The 21,570-nt window shown below is 51.2% G+C and overlaps 1 protein-coding gene across 1 annotated transcript in view; it reads left to right on the top strand.

Moving 5' to 3' along the window:
- PLXNA2 (plexin A2) overlaps window positions 1-21,570 on the top strand; it is a 179,638-nt gene that overhangs the window by 18,599 nt on the left and 139,469 nt on the right. The window contains exons 2-3 of the mRNA XM_056361787.1: window positions 2,725-3,979; window positions 5,619-5,801. Coding sequence (XP_056217762.1) covers window positions 2,792-3,979; window positions 5,619-5,801 — 1,371 coding nt within the window. The 5' untranslated portion in view covers window positions 2,725-2,791. The remainder of the gene's footprint in view (window positions 1-2,724; window positions 3,980-5,618; window positions 5,802-21,570) is intronic.

The raw sequence follows: 21,570 nt of genomic DNA, 5'->3' as shown, positions 1-21,570 counted from the left end.
TGTGGCCATATCAGATCATCGGTGCCCACCGCAGGTCACCAGCAGCCCTCACGTGGGTGGGCAGCATGGAGAGCCTTCCTCTGAGCAGATGCTCAGGAACTGTTTGATTTGTGCCCTTTTGGCACAATGAATGTTTGGCACAACAACAAATCTTTATTCTGGATTCAGAGAATAGTTTTGGGTGGGATGTTTGGGTGGGAAATTTAATGAGAAGAGCCGGCGAGGTCACCCCGGTGCTGTGGTGGCATGTTCAGGTCCGCAGCGCAGGCAGCTGTTTTCTGCCACAACAATCCAAACAACAATCAGAATGCAGCAGGGTCTGCGTCCTAGCTGGGAGAGAGAGAAACCGCTTCAGCCAAAGGTGAAAATTAAGAGACTGGAAATAAGAAGCAAGCAGCCGGGGAAACGTATCCCTAAGCAGAATGAGAAACCCATTACCGCTCTCTTTCTCCTGTCTTGTCAGTGACACCAAGACGTGCAGCACAGGGACAGAGCTCCTTTGTCACCTTTCAGAAACACCCGTCTCCGCTCCCCGGCGTTAACAAGCCTAAAGAGCGGCCATTCGGTGACACTCGCTTATGAGCTCAGTGGAGGTTTTCAGCAGTGTGAATTATTTTAAATACCAAAAGGGAGATCAGCATCAATCAAAGCGGTGGCTGGCCGCAGGTGAGGACAGCCAGCCTGGGCTGTGCTCGGGAGCAGCCTCCTGTGTTTCGCACAGGGCAGGCAGGAGTGTCAAGTCTGCGCAGGTTTCTCCCTGGTGTGCACGCCTGGGGCTTGCATGGCCGTGGTGGGACTTTGGTGCAGAGAGGGCGGGTGGAAGGTGACTCAGCCTCAGCCTCCTCCCAGGGCCGGTGTGACCCTGCGGTGCCGTGAGGTGGTAGAGGACATCTCTCCCCAGGGCGGGCTGAAATGGTTCCTTTGATCATCCAGCCTGGAGCGTGTAAGGAATCATAATTTGGGATAAAGGAGAACTTTGCAATGCTTTTCTGAGTCTGGGCAGTCAGACACATCTGTGGCGCTGAGCAAGACTGAGGTCAAGCCAGGAGTACAAGTCACGGTCAGGTCTAGAGATGATAACAAGGATGAGAGATAATCCAGTGACCTCTAGGCAGGTCTGTGGTGACAAGGGAGGTGCAGAGCCCCTGTGCAGGGATGTTTTCGGAGCCCTGACATGGTGCCCACCTCAGAGCGTTGTTCTGCTGGCCCCACAGCTACTCTGAGCAGCTCTGCTGAGCCAGGTCCTTGCTGCCTTGCAGGGTGCTTGTCTGGCATCGCTTCCAGCCGCTTTGTGGTAGCCCAAGGTGATGCTGAAAGTCTGGGGCTGAGCTGGGAACTGAGCTGATACCTCCTGCGTGGGATGATCCAAGCCAGACCCTCCTCAGATGAGACAGACATGGAAATGCATGGATTCTGATTGTCTTTAAAGTTCATGGTTTTGCTAGGGGAGTCTGCCACCTTAGCAGAGGTTCTGGGTGATGAGGTGGAGCAGAGAGAGGGTTACAAGGGTCCTCTTCAACAGCTACTGTGTGCACGCTGTCCGGAAGGGCGGGTGGAAAGCTCTGGTGTCAACATGCCTCACGCAGGCGATGTGTCTCTGAGGTGAACACCCGCTTCCTAAGGAAATTCCAACCTCGTGATTCCTAACTCGGCCTGACAGCCTCCTGCATGAGCAGGGAGGATGGGGCCAGGGGCCAGCAGGGCTCCAGCTGTCCCTCAGGCCTCCATGAGGTCTAGGTGCTTTGGGAGCACCCACAGAAACAAAAGAAACAACAGAAACAAAAAACCCCAACCAAACACGCCTGGCTTTCATGCCTTGTTTCTACACAGATTTTGGCCAGAGGTCTCCAGCTCGTGTCTTGCCTTGCCTTGTCTGTGCGGGTGAAAACACGCCCGTTGAAGGTGACCCTACTTCTGACTTACATGTAATGCTATCGGGAAGGGCGTATGGGCAATTTCTTTGGCATTAGGTCTTCTGGACCCAGTTTCCCAGCTGTTGCTTTGTGTAGGCTTCAACCATCACCTGCGAGTTCTGTTAGAGCAGGAAATTTGTCCGAGGCTCCCAGTCTGTCCCCTGCCCGTGGTGCTGCTGGCAGCGCTCAGCTGCAGGTCTGACCGTGTGTCCCCATGCTGGTGACAGCTGCTTTTCCAGCAGTAAAGCACCTCGTGAAGGCTGCAAGGAGGTTCTGCCTGAAAAGCACCTGCAGGAGTTCTTCTGGCTCTGGGGAGGGGTGGAGGGGAGATGCTGGCGGCTTTGGTGTGTATGTGCTCAATGAACTTGCCTGCATGAGACTTCTTCCTCAGGTTTCCAAATGAAATAGAGGATTTAAAGGTAGAAAACACCTCTTATTTCCTCTGTTGCTTCCAACAACATACCCTGCAGGAGGTATCCTTTTAGCCAAGATTGCAGATTGATGGTTGGGTGTGTGAGCTGCGGGCTTTGTCTTGGGCTGAAGCTGATTATCCCCTCCCGTGGCTGAGCAGAGTACATTATAAACAGCTAAACCACATAACAAATTAACACGCAGAGGCTGAACCAAGTGGCAAAACCTCAAGCTTGAACTGTTTACCAGTAAGTTAGGAGTCCTGCTTAATTCTTGTTGGGCTTAGAAACATCCTTCCTTTATCTCAAGGATTGTGTAATTAGAAAGCCTCCTTTGAATTTTATCTGCAGGACGCACTGGATCTAATCCTTTGCTCCGTGTGTTTCTTCTCCTTTCCCAGAACCATGTGAGGGACGTTGCTGGGTCGCAGCACGCGCGCGGGGAGCACAAAGTTTGCCTTTCCCAGGATGGATCAGAGGAAGAACTGGCCTCGGGTACCGGACTCTGATGGCTGGTCAGTGGCTTTGCTGTGTCTTTTCCTGGCATCGCTCTCCCGAAATGTGTCCAGCAACACCTTGTTCAGCACTTTCCACTCTGAGAACCGGGACTGGACGTTCAACCACTTGACTGTCCACCAAGGCACCGGGGCAGTCTACGTCGGAGCTATCAACAGGGTTTACAAGCTTTCAGGTAACCTGACTATTTTGGTGGCTCATAAAACTGGTCCTGAGGAGGACAATAAATCCTGCTACCCACCCCTCATCGTCCAGCCTTGCAGCGAGATCCTCACCCTCACCAACAACGTCAACAAGCTGCTGATCATTGACTACTCTGAGAACCGGCTGCTGGCCTGCGGCAGCCTCTACCAGGGGGTCTGCAAGCTGCTGCGCCTGGACGACCTCTTCATCTTGGTGGAGCCCTCGCACAAAAAGGAGCACTACCTCTCCAGTGTCAACAAGACGGGCACAATGTACGGTGTGATCGTGCGTTCGGAAGGTGAAGATGGGAAGCTCTTCATCGGCACGGCGGTGGATGGGAAGCAGGATTATTTCCCCACCCTCTCCAGCCGCAAGCTTCCCCGGGATCCAGAGTCATCAGCAATGTTGGATTACGAGCTCCACAGTGACTTCGTCTCATCCCTCATCAAAATCCCCTCAGATACCTTGGCCCTTGTTTCGCACTTTGACATCTTCTACATCTATGGTTTTGCCAGTGGCAACTTTGTCTATTTTTTGACTGTCCAGCCAGAGACCCCAGAGGGTGTCTCCATCAACTCCGCCAGCGACCTCTTTTACACGTCTCGCATCGTCCGTCTCTGCAAAGATGACCCCAAGTTCCACTCCTACGTGTCTCTACCCTTTGGCTGCGTCAAGGGGGACACGGAGTACCGCCTCCTGCAAGCAGCGTACCTCTCCAAGCCAGGAGATGTGCTGGCCAAGTCCCTCAACATCACGGCCCAGGAGGATGTCCTCTTTGCCATTTTCTCCAAGGGGCAGAAGCAGTACCATCAGCCACCCGACGACTCTGCGCTCTGCGTCTTCCCCATTCGCACCGTCAATGCTCAGATCAAGGACCGCCTGCAGTCCTGCTACCAGGGGGAAGGCAACCTGGAGCTCAACTGGCTGCTGGGCAAAGACGTCCAGTGCACTAAAGCGGTAAGGATGCTCGGGCCGTGGTAGCCCTCACGAGCCGGTATCAATGCCTGGCCCTATGGAACACGAGCTGGCAGAATAAGATTGATCTTTCTGTGCCTCAGTTTCCCTGAACACAGAAGAGACACAGTAGTCCTTTTCCCCTTTAACTCATGTTCTTATCAGACAGTTGGTGGTGACAGTGAAAGGAAGGGGTAGCATTAAGGCAGATAAATGAAGGCGTGCAGTTTGCTGAAGGTGTTTGCTGTTCCCAGCCTGGGGCTCTGGAAGCTGGAGGAAGGCTCTCGCTCCTCCCAGAGCACGAGGGTGGTATCAACAAACTAACAAGATAAATACAAATGACAGTTGTGTCTTTTGTATTTTTATTCAGCTGATTTCTTTAATCTTGATTCACATGCAGGTTGTTCCTGGCTTGGGAATCTCTGGGGCCTTCTTTTGCCAGGCTTATTAAGTTTGGCTGCTGGGAAGAAATAAACATGGGTTAAATGAAATGAAAGAAGGAAAGCAAAGAGAAGCTTGAGTGCTGGCTTGCACAGGGGAGAGTCATCCCATCATAGTTACAACTAAATGGGCCTGAGCGTTTGGTAGTTAATGTCCCTTGTGGAAAATATGTGGATCGCAGTCAGTGTGATGGCGGGTGGCAACCCATGTCACCACCCTGCTGCCTATGCCGTGTAGGAACTCACTTGAGTGATCTCGGCTAATACAGCTTAATAACCCTTAGCTGTCAGCAGAATGATTTTCCCTCGTTCGTGGCAAGTGGCGTTCTAGGGAGAAGCCAGCATCCACGTTCCCTGTGCCGCAGAAAGGAAACTGAGGCACAGAGAGGTGGTTTGTAGGAGAGTGCACAGCTGGGTGGTGGAAGGAGCAGGAGTGCATCTTCCTACTTTGCACTCAGGTGGTTTATGCTCCCAGAGCCTTTCCCTGTGTGCTCACCCACCTTTCCAGGGCAGCCAGGCTGATGCTTTCCACCAGCCCCCTGATCACACAGAGCAGTTTTGTCTCTGTCCTGGAGCTGGGCTGTTTGTGCCAGAGAGGTGGCTACTCCAGACAGGAGTGCACAGCAGTGTCCTCGCCTCCCTCGTGGCATGGGATCAGCCGTGTCCAGCTGTCCTCTGGCTGATGGCTGACCTGAGCCCGTCCCACACCATGCGCTGCCGTGCTAGCGCTGCTGCGAGCTCTCACAGGGCTTGTGTGGCCTTCAAGGGAAGCCTGTGCAGATGTGGGGATGCTGAGCATCTCTCTGCTCATACTACTCGGCATCTCTGGAAACTGGGTCAAGAGGACATGAAGTGAGTGGAGGAGGATGTTTCTGCAAGGCCATGCAGCAGGGCTAAACCCATGAGAGACCTTGTAGATTTAGGAAATGAGTGGAAGTGTCTATTGGAGGTAGGATTCCTTCTCAGCCCTGTCCAAACACATTTTGCAGCAGCTGCAGAGTGTCTTGGCCTCAGGCAGTGAAGGGAGCAAGCCACTGAGGAAGGTGGCTGAAGCGGGCAAGGTCCCTGGGCAGGGGGTGACGTGTTGGTGGCTCCCACCCTGCTGTCAGCACCGCCAGCTCCCCTCCGTGTGAGCCCCAGTGCGTGGGGCTGCCCTGCGCTCTGCGTTTCACTCACGGCTACCCCAAACCTCGTCTTTCCAGCCAGTCCCCATCGATGACAATTTCTGTGGGCTTGACATCAACCAGCCCCTGGGAGGCTCGACACCGGTGGACGGAGTGACCCTCTTCACCTCAAGCCGGGACCGGATGACTTCTGTTGCGTCCTACGTCTACAACGGCTACAGCGTGGTGTTCGTGGGGACTAAGACTGGCAAGCTGAAGAAGGTAAGCTTATTTCCATGACTTTGGAGAGCCAGGTTCTAATTTTCATTTCTCTCAGGAGGCTCTGATGTGTGTAGCTGCTGCTGTGTGTTACAGATGTTTCCCAGCATGAAACTGGGAGCCAGTCAGGAGCAAAAATCACAGGGTTTGCGTCACAGAGAGCTTTGCATTGGTGAGACCAAGTTCATCTGTCAGCGCTGTTAGTACAGAGTGGTTGCTGCAGCTTCTTTTGAAGCAGAGAAGTGCCCAGCCTAGGGAAAGGTGAAGCAGAAACTGCTGCGTGGTTCTGGAAAAGGGACCAAATGAGGCTACACAGTTCCCATCTCTCTGTGGCATCACACTCCAGAGCATCCCCTTGCATGGGCTGAGGGCACCTTCCCGTGCCTCCAGCCAGCGACCCTCTTCTGCGGCAGAGTAATACAGGTCCCAGTCTGCCTGTATATTGAAGCATTACCGTTGTTTGTCTGGGTTTCTTGCATTTTGAGTGAACTACGGTGTGTGTGTTTGTGGGGCTGACGCAGAAATTATCAGGGCCGATCTGATCAGAGACAAGTGCAACTTCTGAGTACGAGTGAACCTCAGCAAGTTGTATCCAAGGTCTCAGATCTTTCCTCCTTTTTGACACACTGATGGAAATCTTGCGATAGTTTTAAGTTGTTTCCCAGCAGTCCTTCTGCAAGTTGTGGAAGTGAGTGAGAAAGCTTTTGGTGATGGCAGAATTGCTGGTGGTGGCAGGATGTTTGGTCACGGAGAGATAGGAATGGGTTAACTTGGCTGCTTCTGGAAACCAAGCCTCCAGGCAAAGTCCTACTGCTTCCCCCTGCCTCTTACCTCCTGCTCTTCCCTCTGACAGTTGGGTGATTGATGGGTCCTGGAAGATAACACTCCTCACTCTCTGCATCACAAAGGCAGGGGCTAGTTGCCCAGGGCAAAGAGATGCTTTCCCTGGTTTCCTCCCACAGCACAGGATTTTGGAGTCCAACTGGGATCCCACCCCGAGGGCTCTGAATGCTCTTCAGTGAGCAGGGCACAAAGGCTGGTCAGGCCCAGCCATACATCTGTTGTGGTCCTCACTAGTCCTTTCTCGGGGGTTCCGTATTTAAAACGAGTGTGGGAATGGCCTGGAGGTGCGTGAGCAGAGGTGTGTAAGGTCCCTTGTTGGTCCTCAGAGTTGGAGCTGCAACTGGAAGCCAGCTCCTCCATCAGTGGGTGCAGAAGTCTGATCCAGCTCCAGCAAAACCAGCCTTAGAGATGCTGCTCTGGAAAGCTGAGATCCTTCAAATTAACCTAAAATATACATGGCAGCATTAGGTGAACCTGCTAAATGCAGACTCTGCTTCGTGGTACCAGGGAAAGAGTTAACAAACATAATCAACAGCAGGCTGTTAATTTTTTTGTGTCCTTAAGCAGCAGGGAATTTCTTCCTCATCTATCCAGGAAGATACAAGGACAGGCAGATACTACACTTGAATGTCTGCATCATTTTAATTACATCAGTTCATTAATATTCATTCAGCACTTTACAAGTGCTGAGTAGTAGTAAATTAGGTGCCTCCCTGGTGCCTCTCGAGTGTCAGTGGGGCAATTTTGAATGTGGGGGAGAGTGGGCTTGTAAGCAGAGCCCCTCTCCTCCCTGCCAGCCCCCCCACTGTGGCACATGGGAGCGCCGGGATTTTTGTAGCTAAATGGATGGAAGAGGCACCTCAGCATATTGCAAATGCATATGCTAGCAAGCTTCAAGGCAGCCATGCAGCCTGGTACTTGCTGTGTGCAGTCTTTTGGGGGGGAGGGGTAGGGGAGGTCCCTCATTTGGAGGCAGTTAAAACAAACAGCTTGTTGCCTGCACAGTAGGTATTTACTGTCCCGTCCCCTGAATTATGTAGGATTACTGAAGAAGCAGTCTGTCCGACAAGGTTTAATTCCTTGTGCTATTCTACTGAATGCTTACCTTTTTGATGCAGAGTTCATCTATTCCCACCCGTCCGCCTCACTGCCCAGAGAGAGGGCTGCGGGGAGTCCTTCACCTGCTGCTTGAGCTGGTGGTAACCAGGCTTGAAGAAAACTGGTTCATCTCTCAGCAAATTCGTTCTAGGCATTTGCTACAGTCAGGCTTTCCTGGCGTCTGCCAACCCCCCTGATTTAACATCTCTCAGAGGTGTCTGCAGCTGATGAGACCCATGCCTCCTGGTGTCCTGAGCTGCAGGGATCGCTGTCCCACCCTCCGCTGCGTGGGGCTGAGGATGATGTTGTTCTCTCGTGCGCAATCCTGTCCACACCTTTAATAAATTTTTCCTCATTTGACAGGTGGGATTAGTTTTTACATGGCCTAAGAGAGGCCACGTGAAGCATAGGAAGCAGCTTTGCATTGACCTGTGGGGCTCTCGGGGCTCTGGCTGCAGAGGAGGCATTGCAGACCCAGTGGGAAGTTCTCAGCTTGTCCTCCAGTTTTTGTGTGTGTTCCAAGACCAGACTCGTCTCTAAGTCAGCGAGTGCTCAGGACTGTAAACGTTTCCGTATCTGCTCTTCCCCTTACGTGAAATAAGGATGGTAAAAATGTATGCACCTCTGTAAGTGCCAGAGATTTACAGATAGAGCCTTATCTCCTCCAGCTCACCACCTTGCCTATCTACCTACACAATTAGTGTCTGAAAGCTATGTCACACCTATTCCCTTTCCCACAGCTGTTGATTTACTTTGGAAGCAAGCTGATGGCTCTGTCTGGGGTTTCAAAGGAGACAGTTCAGTGTAGCTGGAGGAAAGAAGTTAGAGAGTCAGTTCTGAAATATTTTAAATTTGTCTGTGTTTCCCCAGTGAGAATTCGTTACCGAAAATGCTGTGTTATCTCACTGATGTCCTTCTTCCCATTAGCTATTCACCTAACTGCCTCCTGCCACGCTCCCTGGGAGAGCTGCTGCTGCTGCTTCAGCCTCTCCTCCGCAGGAGCTGAGTGCTGAAGGTCCCCAAGCCGCTGCCTGCCCAGGCATCCCTCGCTGCCTGCCCTCCTCGGTGCAGCCCATGTTGTCTAGCTCTACCCTTTTTCTGTTCCTGGGCACGTTTGAAGTCCCTTTCTGCTCCTTTCAGCTGCCAGCATGGACTGACATGTAGAGGAAGAAGTGTTCTGTGGGCTCGGGAGTGGCATGGAGCCCTGCGGCAGGGCTGGCAGGTCACTTTGTGCCTTTCAGAGCCCCGCAGGGTCCAGCTGATATGGGCAGCCTGGACAGGTCACCCGCGGAGTCCGCACAGCCCGGCTGCATGTTTGGTGTAGCCAGGCTGCACTGGAGGGGTGTTGGTACCAGAGCTGCCGACAAATAAGTCGATAATATCAGATAAGTCAGTTGACAATGAACTTGGCATCCTTCCTGCAGGGAACCAGAGCGTTTGCTGGGGTCAGGGTTTGAGTTCAGGGCAGAGGGGGGTGCTTGTACCTGCTGGGGCTGGTCAGCAGCTCCTCGCGCAGCTGGTGACACAGGGTTGTGCTTTGTCTGTCCTCCGTAACCGTCGAAGGGAGAAGGGTGACTCGGTGGATCTATTTTCCATTAAAAGCAGTGATGGAGGAGGAATTCTCTCACATAGCAGTGGCTGGGCCGGCCCACTGCCCCTCACTGCAACCCACCCGCACGGGAGGCATGCCTCGGGCAGGGGCATCACGGCGGGCTGGGTACATGTCCTGTGCGAAATAGCTGCACCCGCAGCTCCCCACCCCCCCCCACCCCCTGCTCCTTGGCAGCCCGCTGCTTTTTAGAACCACTGTTCCTCAGCAGTTTTCTCTAAGTGGGTGAAAAGCAAATGTGCTGATGATGCTGTGACCTTTCGGATGAAGTACAGGTACATGGGATGCAGTTTGCTGTGCAGCTTGGTGGTCCAGCTCTCCTTCCAAAGCATCTCAGCTCTGTGGCCAGGGGAGGAAGGGGGAAAGGGATCATGTTAGAGATGTAATCATTCATAGTCGTGGATTTCTGCAGTAAAACAATTTTCATCGAGCAAAATTAGAAGAGACATTAATGTAACAGTTAACAGCAACTAACTGCTGGGGGGAGATGTGTCAGCTTGCTTGTTCTGTTTATGGACTTCATACAATTCCATCAATATTGATGTGTGATGCCTTTGATTTTGACACTAATCATTGCTATGAATTAAATTTGCAGCCATATAATTAGGACTGCTATTAATAGGGCCTCAAGCTAAGCACTGCTGTGCTAGTTGTCTTTTTCCTGATGGAAAACGGCATCCACGGAACTCAGCTAATGTGGTTTGCCTGGTAGATGCTGAGACAGATGTGAAAATTGTACTTGCTATAATTAGAGGGGCCCCTCTGAAAGGCAGATGTATGGGAAGGGTCTGACATGGTAGAGGTTTCCCAAGAACCGTACAGGAGTCGCCCTTAAACTTCCAAGTAGTTTGCTGCTCTTCTAAGATATATAGGCTTAGTGGGAGAGAGGAGCATTGCAGGAAGAGAGTAACCCTCAGTCTGAAGGGCTGCTATTGCAAGCCTTGTTTCCATTCCATCTCCCCTTCCTTGTGCAAATCTTTCCATTTATTTCTCCTGCCCAATGCTGTTTCAACTCTCTCTGTCCCTGTACATGCCTGGTTCCATCTCATCAGGCTGAGCACAGTGGCTGGGATAGCAGCATGGCTCACCACTAAAAATCAATCTTGTATTTCATCCCAAGAGGTCTGTTTCTTATTAGATCTAATAAATCAGTGAAGTGCCCTTCATTCAGCTTGTCAATGGAGGACATTGTTTGCGATCAAGAATAAATAAATGTCTCTTCTGTGTCTGACAGTGCACTGTCTATGTATTATTTTACCATCATGCTGTTTATGCCTGCTGTAGGAAAAAGGCAGTTCCTGCAGTGGGAGCCTGCAGCTTTGCCATCCCTTGCCTGTGCTCGTGAGAGCTGGGTACGCTCCTGGGTGGTGCATGCAATGGTTCCCAGGGAAAAGCAGTAATGGTGACGTTGTACGTGGTTTTCACCCAGCACTGAGTTGCTCCAGTGGCAATAAGGCTTTGATCTATGCGCTTGAAGGCGCTCAGAGGTGTTGGGTATGTTTTTTGGTGCTGCTGTATTTATTAGAGCTCTCCAGGTGAGGGCTGAGGGATGGGCTCGGCATCCAGGGATTGCGTCTACAAAGGAAGCTGAAAGCGCTCGGCATTGTCTGGCTTCAGTGTAAACTTCGGTGCTACAGGCAAGGACCCAGGTTTGGTTATTTCAGATGCCCCGAGGTGAAGGATAGTGTGTGCATCTCAATTCGCACCTGATCCTCCTGGATAAATGGGCGTCAGACACTGTTCCGAACGCCGGTAACGCGCTGTCCCAATGGCAGCTGCGCTGTACATGGCTTGAATTGATACTGGCATGCAAGGTCACCCGTGAAGAGCTGCTGGGGATCTGTCTGCAGGAGAAGTGCTACAGAAAAATACCTAGTGCTGTAACTAGTTTTCATGACTGGAAGCTCACTCCTGTTTACCTGTTGAATTCCTGGATGCACAATGCGTAATGTCTGTCCTTGCTTTCAAGAAGGCAAACCTCCTCTTTGCAAGGGACGATGATAACTGATGGGATTACGCACTCAGGGGAAAGGCGAACTTTAAGTGTGTTGTTACATCTTGGTATGTGATAGTTTTATTCAGCTTGGCTGATTTAATTTGTTCCATTAGTGGGAATAAAATAGATCTTTCACAATGAAATATACGTCTGAACCTGTCCTTATCTGACTTCATTCTATGGATGGTTATCTCATCCTTTTAATTTATCCTTAATTATCGCCCCCTCACACATTCCGTAGCATTTAGGAAAAAAAGTCTGTTGCGTCAGTGTGTAGAGAAGCCAAGAGGACATCAGGCTGTTATTGAGCAGATGAAAATCATCCCTTTGCAGACACCTTCCGAAGGAGATGCCCAGTTCTAGCTATAGGTTGTAAGGTCGGTGCTTTGCTGACTCAGTGATCCATCCATCGCCCTCGGAGCGCAGACCTCTGTGTCCCAGAAAGGGTGTAAGATGGCAGATGATTCTTGCTTGACTGAAGAAGTTGTTTAATTGAAAGGTCTGAGAAACAAGTCTCCGTTTCTTGCCCTAGGACGTGAAATAAGGGGATATTTATTTGGTACTGTATTGCTGGTGATTTGCTCTGGTGTGGTCAGCGAAGGTGGGATAAACAAGGATTTTCCAGCCTCAGACAGTAATTCCTCTTTGCTTCCATCTGTGTAAAAAGGGTGCTGTCAATCTGTGATCCCAGAAATGTGTGCCCCAGGCGCCCAATGGTCCCTTACATTTGTTACTGTTAGTAGCCAGAAGTTGGAATCGTGCTTATTAATTGGTATTTCTGCAAGGGAATGTGAAAAGTGGCTGAAGCCAAAGGAGAGTGCTGGCGTGCACGTTTCAGGGCTGGGGAAGGGGCAGAGCTGCCAGGTCCCTCTAGACTCTGGTTTTGAGCAGTTCAGGAACGTCCCTACCACCTCTTAAAGGCATGAAATTGGCCTCCTCCTCTCCCAACATTACTTCACTAGTTCTGTTATCTGTTGCCTGGCAGAGCAAGTAAAATAAGAAAAAAAGAGGAGCTGGCATGTTTTTTATAGCTGCTGGAGAGCGAAGGGGCAGGTGTTCAGGAAGTGCAGTGTATGCGAAATGGAGCCAGGTGGGCTCAGAGTCTGCTTTAATCTGTTTCTTGGCGTACGAGATGGCGATGACTCTGGTTCTCACTCAGGTTCACGCACCTTGAAAAATCAGCTTGAAATTTTTGGAGTGCAACAATTACGTTTTATTCGTTTCTAAATGAAGTGGAGCTAGTAAAGGCTGCAAGTGGCTGGATGGCTTTATGCATGAAAAATAGCCTGCCTGAGAGATTGCGGAGTAGTTGGGTTGGAAGGGATCTTTAAAGGTCATCTAGTCCACCCCGCCCTGCCATGAGAAGTGAGATCTCCAACGACATCAGGTTGCTCAGAGCCCCATCCAACCTGACCTTGAGTGTGTCCAGGGATGGGGCATCTCCCACCGCTCTGGGCAATCTGTGCCAGCACCTCACCACCCTCATCATAAAAAAAATATCTTATATCTAATCTAAATCTAATCTCTTTTAGTTTAAAACCATTACCCCTTGTCTTATCACAACAGGCCCTACTAAAAAGTCTGTCCTCATCTTTCTTATAAGCCGCCTTCAAGTACTGAAAGGCCGCAATAAGGTCTCCCTGGAGCCTTCTCTTCTCCAGGCTGAAGAACCCCCAACTCTTTCAGCCTTTCCCCATAGCAGAGGTGTTTCATCCCTGTGACCATTTGTGTGGCCCTCCTCTGGACCCACTCCTGTGCTGAGGACCCCACAGGTGGACGCAGTGCTGCAGGTGGGGTCTCACCAGGGCGGAGTAGAGGAGGAGAATCACCATCCTTGAGCTGGGGGCCACGCTGCTTGTGATGCAGCCCAGGCACAGTTGGCTTTCTGGGCTGTGAGCACACATTGCCTGCTCACGTCCAGCTTTTCATCTACCAGTAGGTCCAAGTCCTTCTCCGCAGGGCTCAGCAGAGATCTCACCAGCTCTTCTGGCAACAACCAGCACTCCAGAGGCAAGGGGCTCTACGTGCTGAAAGGGGTTTCTCTCAAAGAACTCTTTGTGTATACTGATCGCTGGGGTTTGGTCCTGGCACCCCCTGTCAGAAGCTCTTGTTGATTGTTAAACACCACAAGCGTAGGACGAGTTCTGCTGGTGATCCTGTCCTGCTGGTGATCCTCGCAGGAGGTTTCCTGCTCTTGGGAAAGGAGCAGGAGCGCCCTGTGGCTCCACACGCCACTGCGCTTTCCCTGCAGCATCTGCCTCCTGCTCCTGCACCGCCCTCAGCACTGGCAAAGTCCTGGGAGGTTTGACGTGAAGTCTCTTGGTGCATACCCTTAGGTTCAAACCAGAACAATGTCTCGTGTCTCGCCTTCCCCAGTGCTCTTGGAGTTCTCGTGCAGGCAGGAATAAAGCTGGGAGCAGCACCTGTGAGGGCAAAGGGAGCTGGGAGGTGCATCGGTCCATGTATTTTGGGACTAGTTACCAAAGTAACTGCTGGGACATAGTTACCAAAAAGACTGTTTTTCCCCCTTGTGCACATAAGTGTGGTTTTTCTTTTTTTTGTTAACATATTTAGAATTTAGATAATGAATCCCCACAGCTTGTATAAGAAGAGGTATTGTTTCCTTTATGAGCATGAAGTGAGGCAGAAGTTATTCCTCCTCCGTTTCATGCTAGAAGCAGAGCTACATTTTCCTCTAGTTCAGTAATGCATTTCTTCTTGAAGTAACCTTGGTGGAAACTATCAGGAAACACCAAACTATTTTGTGAATTCACATTAGGTTTTCTGACTGTTCTCTGCTTTCCTCTGAGTATAAATCTGAAGAAGTTGCTGTGTTCTGGATGTTGCTGGTTTTTGGGGGGTAGGGCAGTGTCAGACTCTTGCCTTTCTACTCATGACTCAAGAAGTTCATGCTTTCTTTACTATATATATATTTTTATTTTTTTTTCTGCAGGCTTTTAAAATCCTTAGAGGTCAAAATAACATGGGTTTTGGTCCATTTGTAAGATCTTAAATCCCTGGGTGGCAAGAAATACTGTGAGAAGCCCATGCTATGTTGCTTCTATAAATGCCTCCTTGAGGCAAAAAAAGGAATGTGGAAAACACAAACATGCTGGGAGAGGCGGGGGAATGTGCAGGAACAGTCCAGCGTGCTGGCACAGCCCCGAGCTGCTGCTGCTGCTGCTGCTGCAAAAAGGTTGGGATTTGGGGACAGTCGGGGAGTGTAATGCCATGCAAAAGCAGTACCGCCAGGGTTTGTGATGGGACTTGCCATTAGGCTTTCCCTTGTGCATCTGACTGATGCAGCCTTTAATATTCCCTCAATCCCACAATCAAGTTTACTACCCATTGTTGTTACGGTTGCTTTTTGCTGCCGGCCAGGGCAACGACAGCATTAGCAGGGCTGTAAAATACAGCATGGTTTGGGAAGGCAAATCCATCACCTGAACGTCTGCCCGATATTTATGGATGTGCCAGACAGGCGTGGATTGGATGCGGCCAGTCTCTATATTAGCGTTAGTCCATTACGCCTGTTATGATGCATAGTCTCCCCACCTTCCCCTGCCTTTTATTACCCTCTTTTCATTTCTACTGAGATGCATGGACAGGCAGATGCCTACATTTCTCAGGCCTTCAGGGAGCTCTTTGCAGGCAGCCCAGCCTGAGCAATAAAGGTGGAAGATAAACCCCTGCTCGTGGTAGGGAGCTCCCGGGGCTGGTGAGAGGAACACTCGGGGGAATTTTGCAGCAGGGACGTTCCCTAGGGTCTGTGGTCAGGCTGTAGGCTTTCCTGGCTGTGACTTGGACCAAAAGCACAAGACACCAAGTCTGAATGTGACCGCTGCTTATTACCAGCAGTGGTAGCAACTCCTGGCTCTTCTCCAGCCACCCCCTCCGCACGCATGCTGTCCAAGGGTCTGATGCGTTAAAGTCTTTCCATGCATTTAGGTTTTGGTTGTGGGCTTTTTTTTTTTTTATCTCCACTGTCACCTTAGCTGTAGGTTGGAAGAGTATGGTCATTCATTAGATGTGTCTCAAAGAAATCTGGGATGATGCTAATTGGGCAGGGAGGGAGCCACATCTAGTGGCTGGGGGAGAAAAATGTGGTGGTACTGTGAGGGTGAGGATGCTTGCATTCTTCCTCTTGTGTTAGCCACTAGTTTTATTGAGCTGACATTGAATGTGTCACTCAAGCTTGCAATTTTCTGCTCTATAACTTGAATTTGCACATTGTGATTTGCACCCCTGGCTCGAGGAGCCCTGAGGACACTGAAAGGGGTCGGTGGTCTGGTCAGAGAAGGGTCTGGCCTGGGACCCAGGAAACATGGCAGTGATTCCCATCTGCCAGGCAGGTTTCCCTGTGCATCCATTCCCTCTCTCTAAAATAAAATCCTCATCCCAGCGCTGTGCTCCAGGGCCTGCTGCCAGCCTTGGGGTGCTGGCACAGCACCGACACTGTGCAATCCCCCCGAAAGACGGGGTGCTGGCTGGCGGGGCCAAAGCCATCAGCCCCGTGGGGTTTGCAGGGGGCTTTGCACCGCTCTCCCGGTCAGTGCGGAGCTGAGGGCAGCTCGGGCAGCCTGCTGGGGCCAGGGGAGGACGGTGGAGGAATAATTGGCTGAGCGAGGGTTTAAGATTCCTCTGACACGCATGCAAACAGGAGAGCACAGGCAGCAGCACGGGCAGACCTGGAATAATTAGCAAATGTCTTCAGCAGCGTTTGTCCGTCATCCCCTGCCTGCACCTCAGCCGGGGACCCTGTCACCTTTCCCGGTTGTTCCTTCTCGCTTGGTTACATGTCTTTGCATCAAATAGATACACGCAGATGAAAGTGATGTGCATTTAAAATGAATGTACACATCATACAGCCTAGCTATATGATACTGTGTGGGATTTTTTTTTTTTTTTTTTTTTTTTTGTGGTAAGCTGCTAAATTATTTATTGTGTGCTGGGCTTTAATCTCATAAACCTGCCTGCAGGCCCTACGCAAACCAGCCTAAGCATCCTCTTAAGCGTGCAAGTCAGGCAGCACAAAGCGCTGCCATGACTGTAGGTGGTAATTTTTCGTCTTGCCTCGGCCTCTTCCTCCCCCTCATCAGCTCATTAAAAGCAGTGGGGCCTGTTAAGTTGGTCATTGCCACTAACTTAGAGAGTGATTTGCATTTGCTGCTTGGAGAGGACGCCAATCCTGAGATCCCCGTTAGTCAGAAAGAACAAGAGTTGGTCCCTTGAGCTGCTCAAAGTAAAGAAAAAAGGGCGAGAGAGAGACACTGGGGTAAAACAAGGTCTTTCAAATAAACATCGCTGTGCCTCCAGCTGGGAGCACTTACCTTCCGAGCGGCTGGGAGTGTTCGCAGCCTGCACCCTCGCAGCTCTGAGTTAACATTTGGCTGACTAATGCGATGTTTGCTTTTGCTAGTCATCCTGCAGCCAGTGGCTTATTAGTGGAAAAACAGAGCATCCTTTTGCCTGCTTTCAGTTCTGAGTTTCTTTGATGCTTTTTGCCTGATGCTTTTAAAGCTTCCCACTCTGAGACACTTTGTACCACAAATACAAGTGAGTGTGCAGAAGCGAAGGGGCTGTCCTGGTCTTGTACGCTTAAATTAGCGAATGGCAGAGTTGGAATAAAACCAGAGTCCCCTCCTCCCACCTTTTCCTTTCTTTTGACTCTCAGACCAATTGCACCTCTTGAGTATATTTGAGCTAAATCATTCTGCAGAGCTTTAAAGCCAAAGGACAGCAGACTGACCCTTCTCTGGTTTTCTTTTTATGCTTTCTTTGTGCAGAGGCTTTCATACTGGGAATTCGGTCTTGTTATTGAGAAATAAATAATTAGAATAAGCTGGAAGGAACAGGTTAAGGGACGGGTATAGCAGAAGACAGAGAGGTTTGAAAGACGGACAGGCAGACTGCTTTCTGCCTGTGGTTTCCCCACCAGGAAAGGGGATAACATCACTTTCTAACTTTCCAAGGAGTTTGTCTGAAAATTGCTCTGTAGTCCAAAGTGCAAAGAAAAGAAAATAAACACTGAGCTTCACTGTTAATAATCAACTGATAAATATGTTTAAATTTCCTGTATTTTGGAACAAATCACATCCCATCACATAGGGCACAGCTGATGCTTGCCCTTGGTTTTGACGAGGCTGCCAGCTTTGGAGCGCTGCTGTGTCGGGGTGCGGGTGTGGGGCTAATGGTGAGACAGTCCCAGTGCTGCCAGTTTCCCGGCACAGGCACCACACCGGTGTTTTATTCATGATGCTGTTACTCTGAGGAGCTGTGGAGAATTTCTTGCAGCGTTTTTGTTTGCTGCTGGAGCTGTGTCCTGCAGCTTGGGCTTACTAATTAAAGCTGAAGTAGAGATTCCCTCAGCTTGCTTCAGCCTAGCTGCTGTGAGAGCTGACCCCATGTTTTCACCACTTTTCCCATTGAACTAGTAGGACATTTGCTCAAGGGACAACAGTTGTCATCTCCTGTTTCCCTGCTGCTGGTTGAACTCAGCGAGTGGGATGCTGCTGTGTGGGGAAGGGCCTGAGGGTCCCGAGTTCCTTTTCTCACTCCAGGAAGCTGTTTAGGAGCATGGCTGGGGACTTAGCAGCTATAAACTCCAAAGACTTAACTTTGGACTTATTTTCAGCAGCTTGGACTGGATTTACCCCTCCCTGCAAGAGTGAAGCACTGACCTTTAGAGAAGCTGTGAGGCTTAAATGATTACAGCATGGTCAGAGAGGAAGGTATCCACCTAACTAATAAAAGCAAAGTGTTTGATATTGGTAGCTGAGAGAGCAATCAAATCCTCTGCGAACAGGGGAAGCCCTGTTTCCACTGGGGGGGGTTGGCTGGGGTTAGGCTGATACCAGCAGCTTCAGAGTCCGGATTGCCATGGAAATGCAGCAGCAATGGCTGCAGAAACTGTGTGCAGATACAGGGCAAACAGCACAAAAAACTAGTTAGGGGGTGCAAGAATAGTGGCTCAATATTTGCTTGAGAAAACAAACAAGCTTAATGTTTTTCAAGTGCGCTGCATCGAGACTGGGGTTGTTAAAAAACCTGTGATCAGAGGCACCAGGCAGCCCAGGTTCAGCAGGATCAATGTGTTATTCCTCAAGGAGCATTAAAGAACAGCCGATGCCTTCTGGAAAATGTTGATAAAGCTCTCTTTTTAGAATCATTTCTGCTTCTCTAGCACAAATGTACTATTTCTTGTTTGTATGTGGTGCTTGCTTCATTCACTCTTTTATTATTAGGGACATTTACATGAAAACAGCGTTTTTTGCTCTCACAGCATATTCCCCGATTACAGCTGCGTTTCCTCAGCTGGAGATCTCTACCTTCCCTTGGAATGGGGCTGCCCTCTCTCTGGGCATGATTGCAGTGGTACTGGCTTGGGGGGACACCACAGTGACAGTTCAGCTCCAAGTGAGGCAGCCGCTGCGTCCGTGTGCTCGGAGAGGGATGTTACAGCGCCGTGTTCCTCCCTTGCTCTCTGCTCTCTTTAAGCCATCTTGTAAGTTGGTTGGGATGCTCAGTGCATTCATTTTCCTCCTGTGCATTGGAGTTGTTTGTGCCTTTTCAGCAGAGAGAGGCCAGTGTGAAACCCCCGGAGCAGGGAGAAATCCTCTCAGGGTTTCCCAAAGTGACTGGCTCTGGCTGTAGAGCTTTAGGCAGCAGGAGAAGTAGTTTTGAAAAGGAGAGCTAATGGAGATGTCTGGCAGATAGTGAGCATATGTGATAAGCAGATTAAAGAAAAAAAACCCAAAAGCTAGTTTTTAGGGCATAAGTGATGTCATAAGCAATGTGGGATGATATATTTATTCACCCCAGACCCTGCTTGCAAAGAGGCAGCGTGAGCCAAGCTCCCTCCCCTTCGCAGGCACCTGGAGAGGAACCTGAAAGACCTTTGCTTTCTCCGGGTGCCTCGCTCAGCTCTGCAGATGGAAAATGTAAACTCCAGATGTGTTAAGCACATCTTTAATTTCCTCTCACTCAGTTTCTGCTGTAGCTTTCCTTTGGGGGCTTGGCATTTAGGTGTGGTTTTGCTGGCATCTTGATAAGCTTGAGATAACCCCAAAAAAGAGAGAAGCCTGCGGGAGAGCCGTGCCGCCCTGCCCGGGGCTGCGGGACTGGGGACACCCTCCTCCGTCCCCACGAGCCCCCACTGCGCTGCCGTGGTCGAGCCCAACACCCCTGCGCCTGGCAGGAGCTCGGTAGCTGCTGATTCATGAAAGCAAATGGTTGGAGAGGTGAAATTCCTCCCCTCTCTGCTTCTCTCACCCCTGACCCCGCTACATTTCTTCCTCCTGACCCTTGAATTTCAAAACTGACCTTTTGTATCATGGGGGAGGGAGGGCAGGCAGAGGGGCAAGCAAAGGGCAAGATGAGTTGGGCTGTATTTGGGAGGTGGGGGAGGTAAAACTGGAAGGCAAGTGATAGCTGGAGGCGTGAGGACGCTGCGGGATGCTGAGTGCGAGCATGGGGCTGCTGGGATCGGAGCGGGTGCTGCTCCTCCATCACACAGCATCCATCTTGAATACTTGCCGGTGCATTTAGGTTCCTGAAATGCAAAATGCAAGCAAATGGCTCAGCTCTGTATTTACTTCATCATCGCCACCCTGCGCTTACCCTTACTGCCCTGCCAAGCGGTTCTGCCCCGCAGGCTAGTGGCAAACCCACCACGACTCGCTGTTGGTGTGGGGCCATGGCTCTGGTAGCACAAGGCAGGGAGAACTGTGCATGATGCTCGTGGCATTTGGCTTTAAAAGCGCAGGTTGGTGGCTCCGTTCCTGTCAGGCGGCAAGTGCTGGGGGCACGGGCTACAGCTCAGCCTCGATGGGTTGTGGCACTTCAGCATCCCAACCCAGACGAATGCGATGTGCTTGGTGTAGGCGTCCTGCCCGGGCTTGCTTCTGCCTGGCCTTGGGCTGCTCCTTCCCCGCTCCGATGCAGCAGCGGGTTGTTCTCACCCCTTTTGAACAACAAAAGCCAAAAATTCTTTTTCCTGCAGTAAAATGGCAGAGGACCCAGGCTCTGCCCAGGCTGAAGGAAGCACATTTCCAGGGCCCGAGGACACAAGTAGGATCTAATTGTCCTCCTGGGACCTTCACCCACACCCTTTGGTCTGTGTCTCCACTTCAGCAAAGCCCTTGGCCTTCAGCCCTGCCTGTGCTGTGGGATGAGCTGCCAATTCATGACTTCTACCCTCTGACATACTGCCTGGGGAGGGATTGGAAAAAGAATAATAAAAAAAGAAAAAGCCCTGTTGTCTTGTGCAGAGGCAAACTGGCGCTGCAAAGTGGCCCAATCTGTCTCTGTCCCCCCCCTGCCCCCAGCACGGTTTGCTCTCCGAGACCCCTGGGAAGGCCCCTGTCGATAAGGTGCTGCATCTTGTCGTAGCAGAGATGAGTCCTCCGGAATGGATGTGGAGGCTGGGAGTGCTCAATATCCTCCCTGACAGGTAGAGTCTCATTTAATAGGATCCTGCCATATTCATTACCCTGGCAAAGCGGCTGTCGGCCAGGAGCGCAGGTGCAGTGCGCAGCCCCGCCGCCCCCCCCGCTGCCCCCGCCTGCACAAAGGCTCTGTGTGAATAAGTATGCAGTAAATGTCTCCCTCTCGCAGATTTATTCCTTCATTAGGTATTTAAATACATTCTGCTGTATAGGATGCTTCTGTGAGGCTACTGCCTTTTCTCTCTGTGGAATAAATGTGGTGGCTGCAAAACGGCTCTTCCCCAGCCGCCCCCCACCCCCAGCTTCCAGCAGAGCCATGGTGTTTTCGGGAGGGAGCAGAGGAGTGCGATGGGAGAGGTGCTGGTGGGCTGCGGGGGCATCGCCCAGCCTCTGGAGAGGGTGCGTGGGGCTTGTGCGAGGGCAGCCGGGGCGAGGGGCGAGCAGGAGGGTTGGGTGCAGGGGGCTGCATGCCCTGGTGCATGCTCGGGCTGGAAGGGGCTGCAGGCTCCTGCACACCGATGCTGGCACAGCCCCCCCATCCCTGCAGCTTGCAGGCATGGTGACCGGTGCGTGCGATGGCACGGCCAGCACCCAGCTCTTCGGCCACGCCAGTGCAGCTCAGGGCCCCAGACCCGCTGGCTTTGTCACAGCAGGATGGCTCCCAAGCAGCTCTTCCTCACCTTCCCCTTTTGTGCTGGTGCCCAGGCTGGACGTTCCCAGTGTGTAACGTTTTGGGGAGCTGCGGTAAGGGAAATGCTCTAAAACCCCACAGTCATAGGA

This window comes from Falco biarmicus, chromosome 16 (assembly GCF_023638135.1).
Source record: "Falco biarmicus isolate bFalBia1 chromosome 16, bFalBia1.pri, whole genome shotgun sequence".
In the NCBI taxonomy this organism is placed as follows: domain Eukaryota; kingdom Metazoa; phylum Chordata; class Aves; order Falconiformes; family Falconidae; genus Falco; species Falco biarmicus.
Note: the sequence above shows the minus strand (reverse complement) of the source record. Positions and strands in the feature narration are given on the sequence as shown.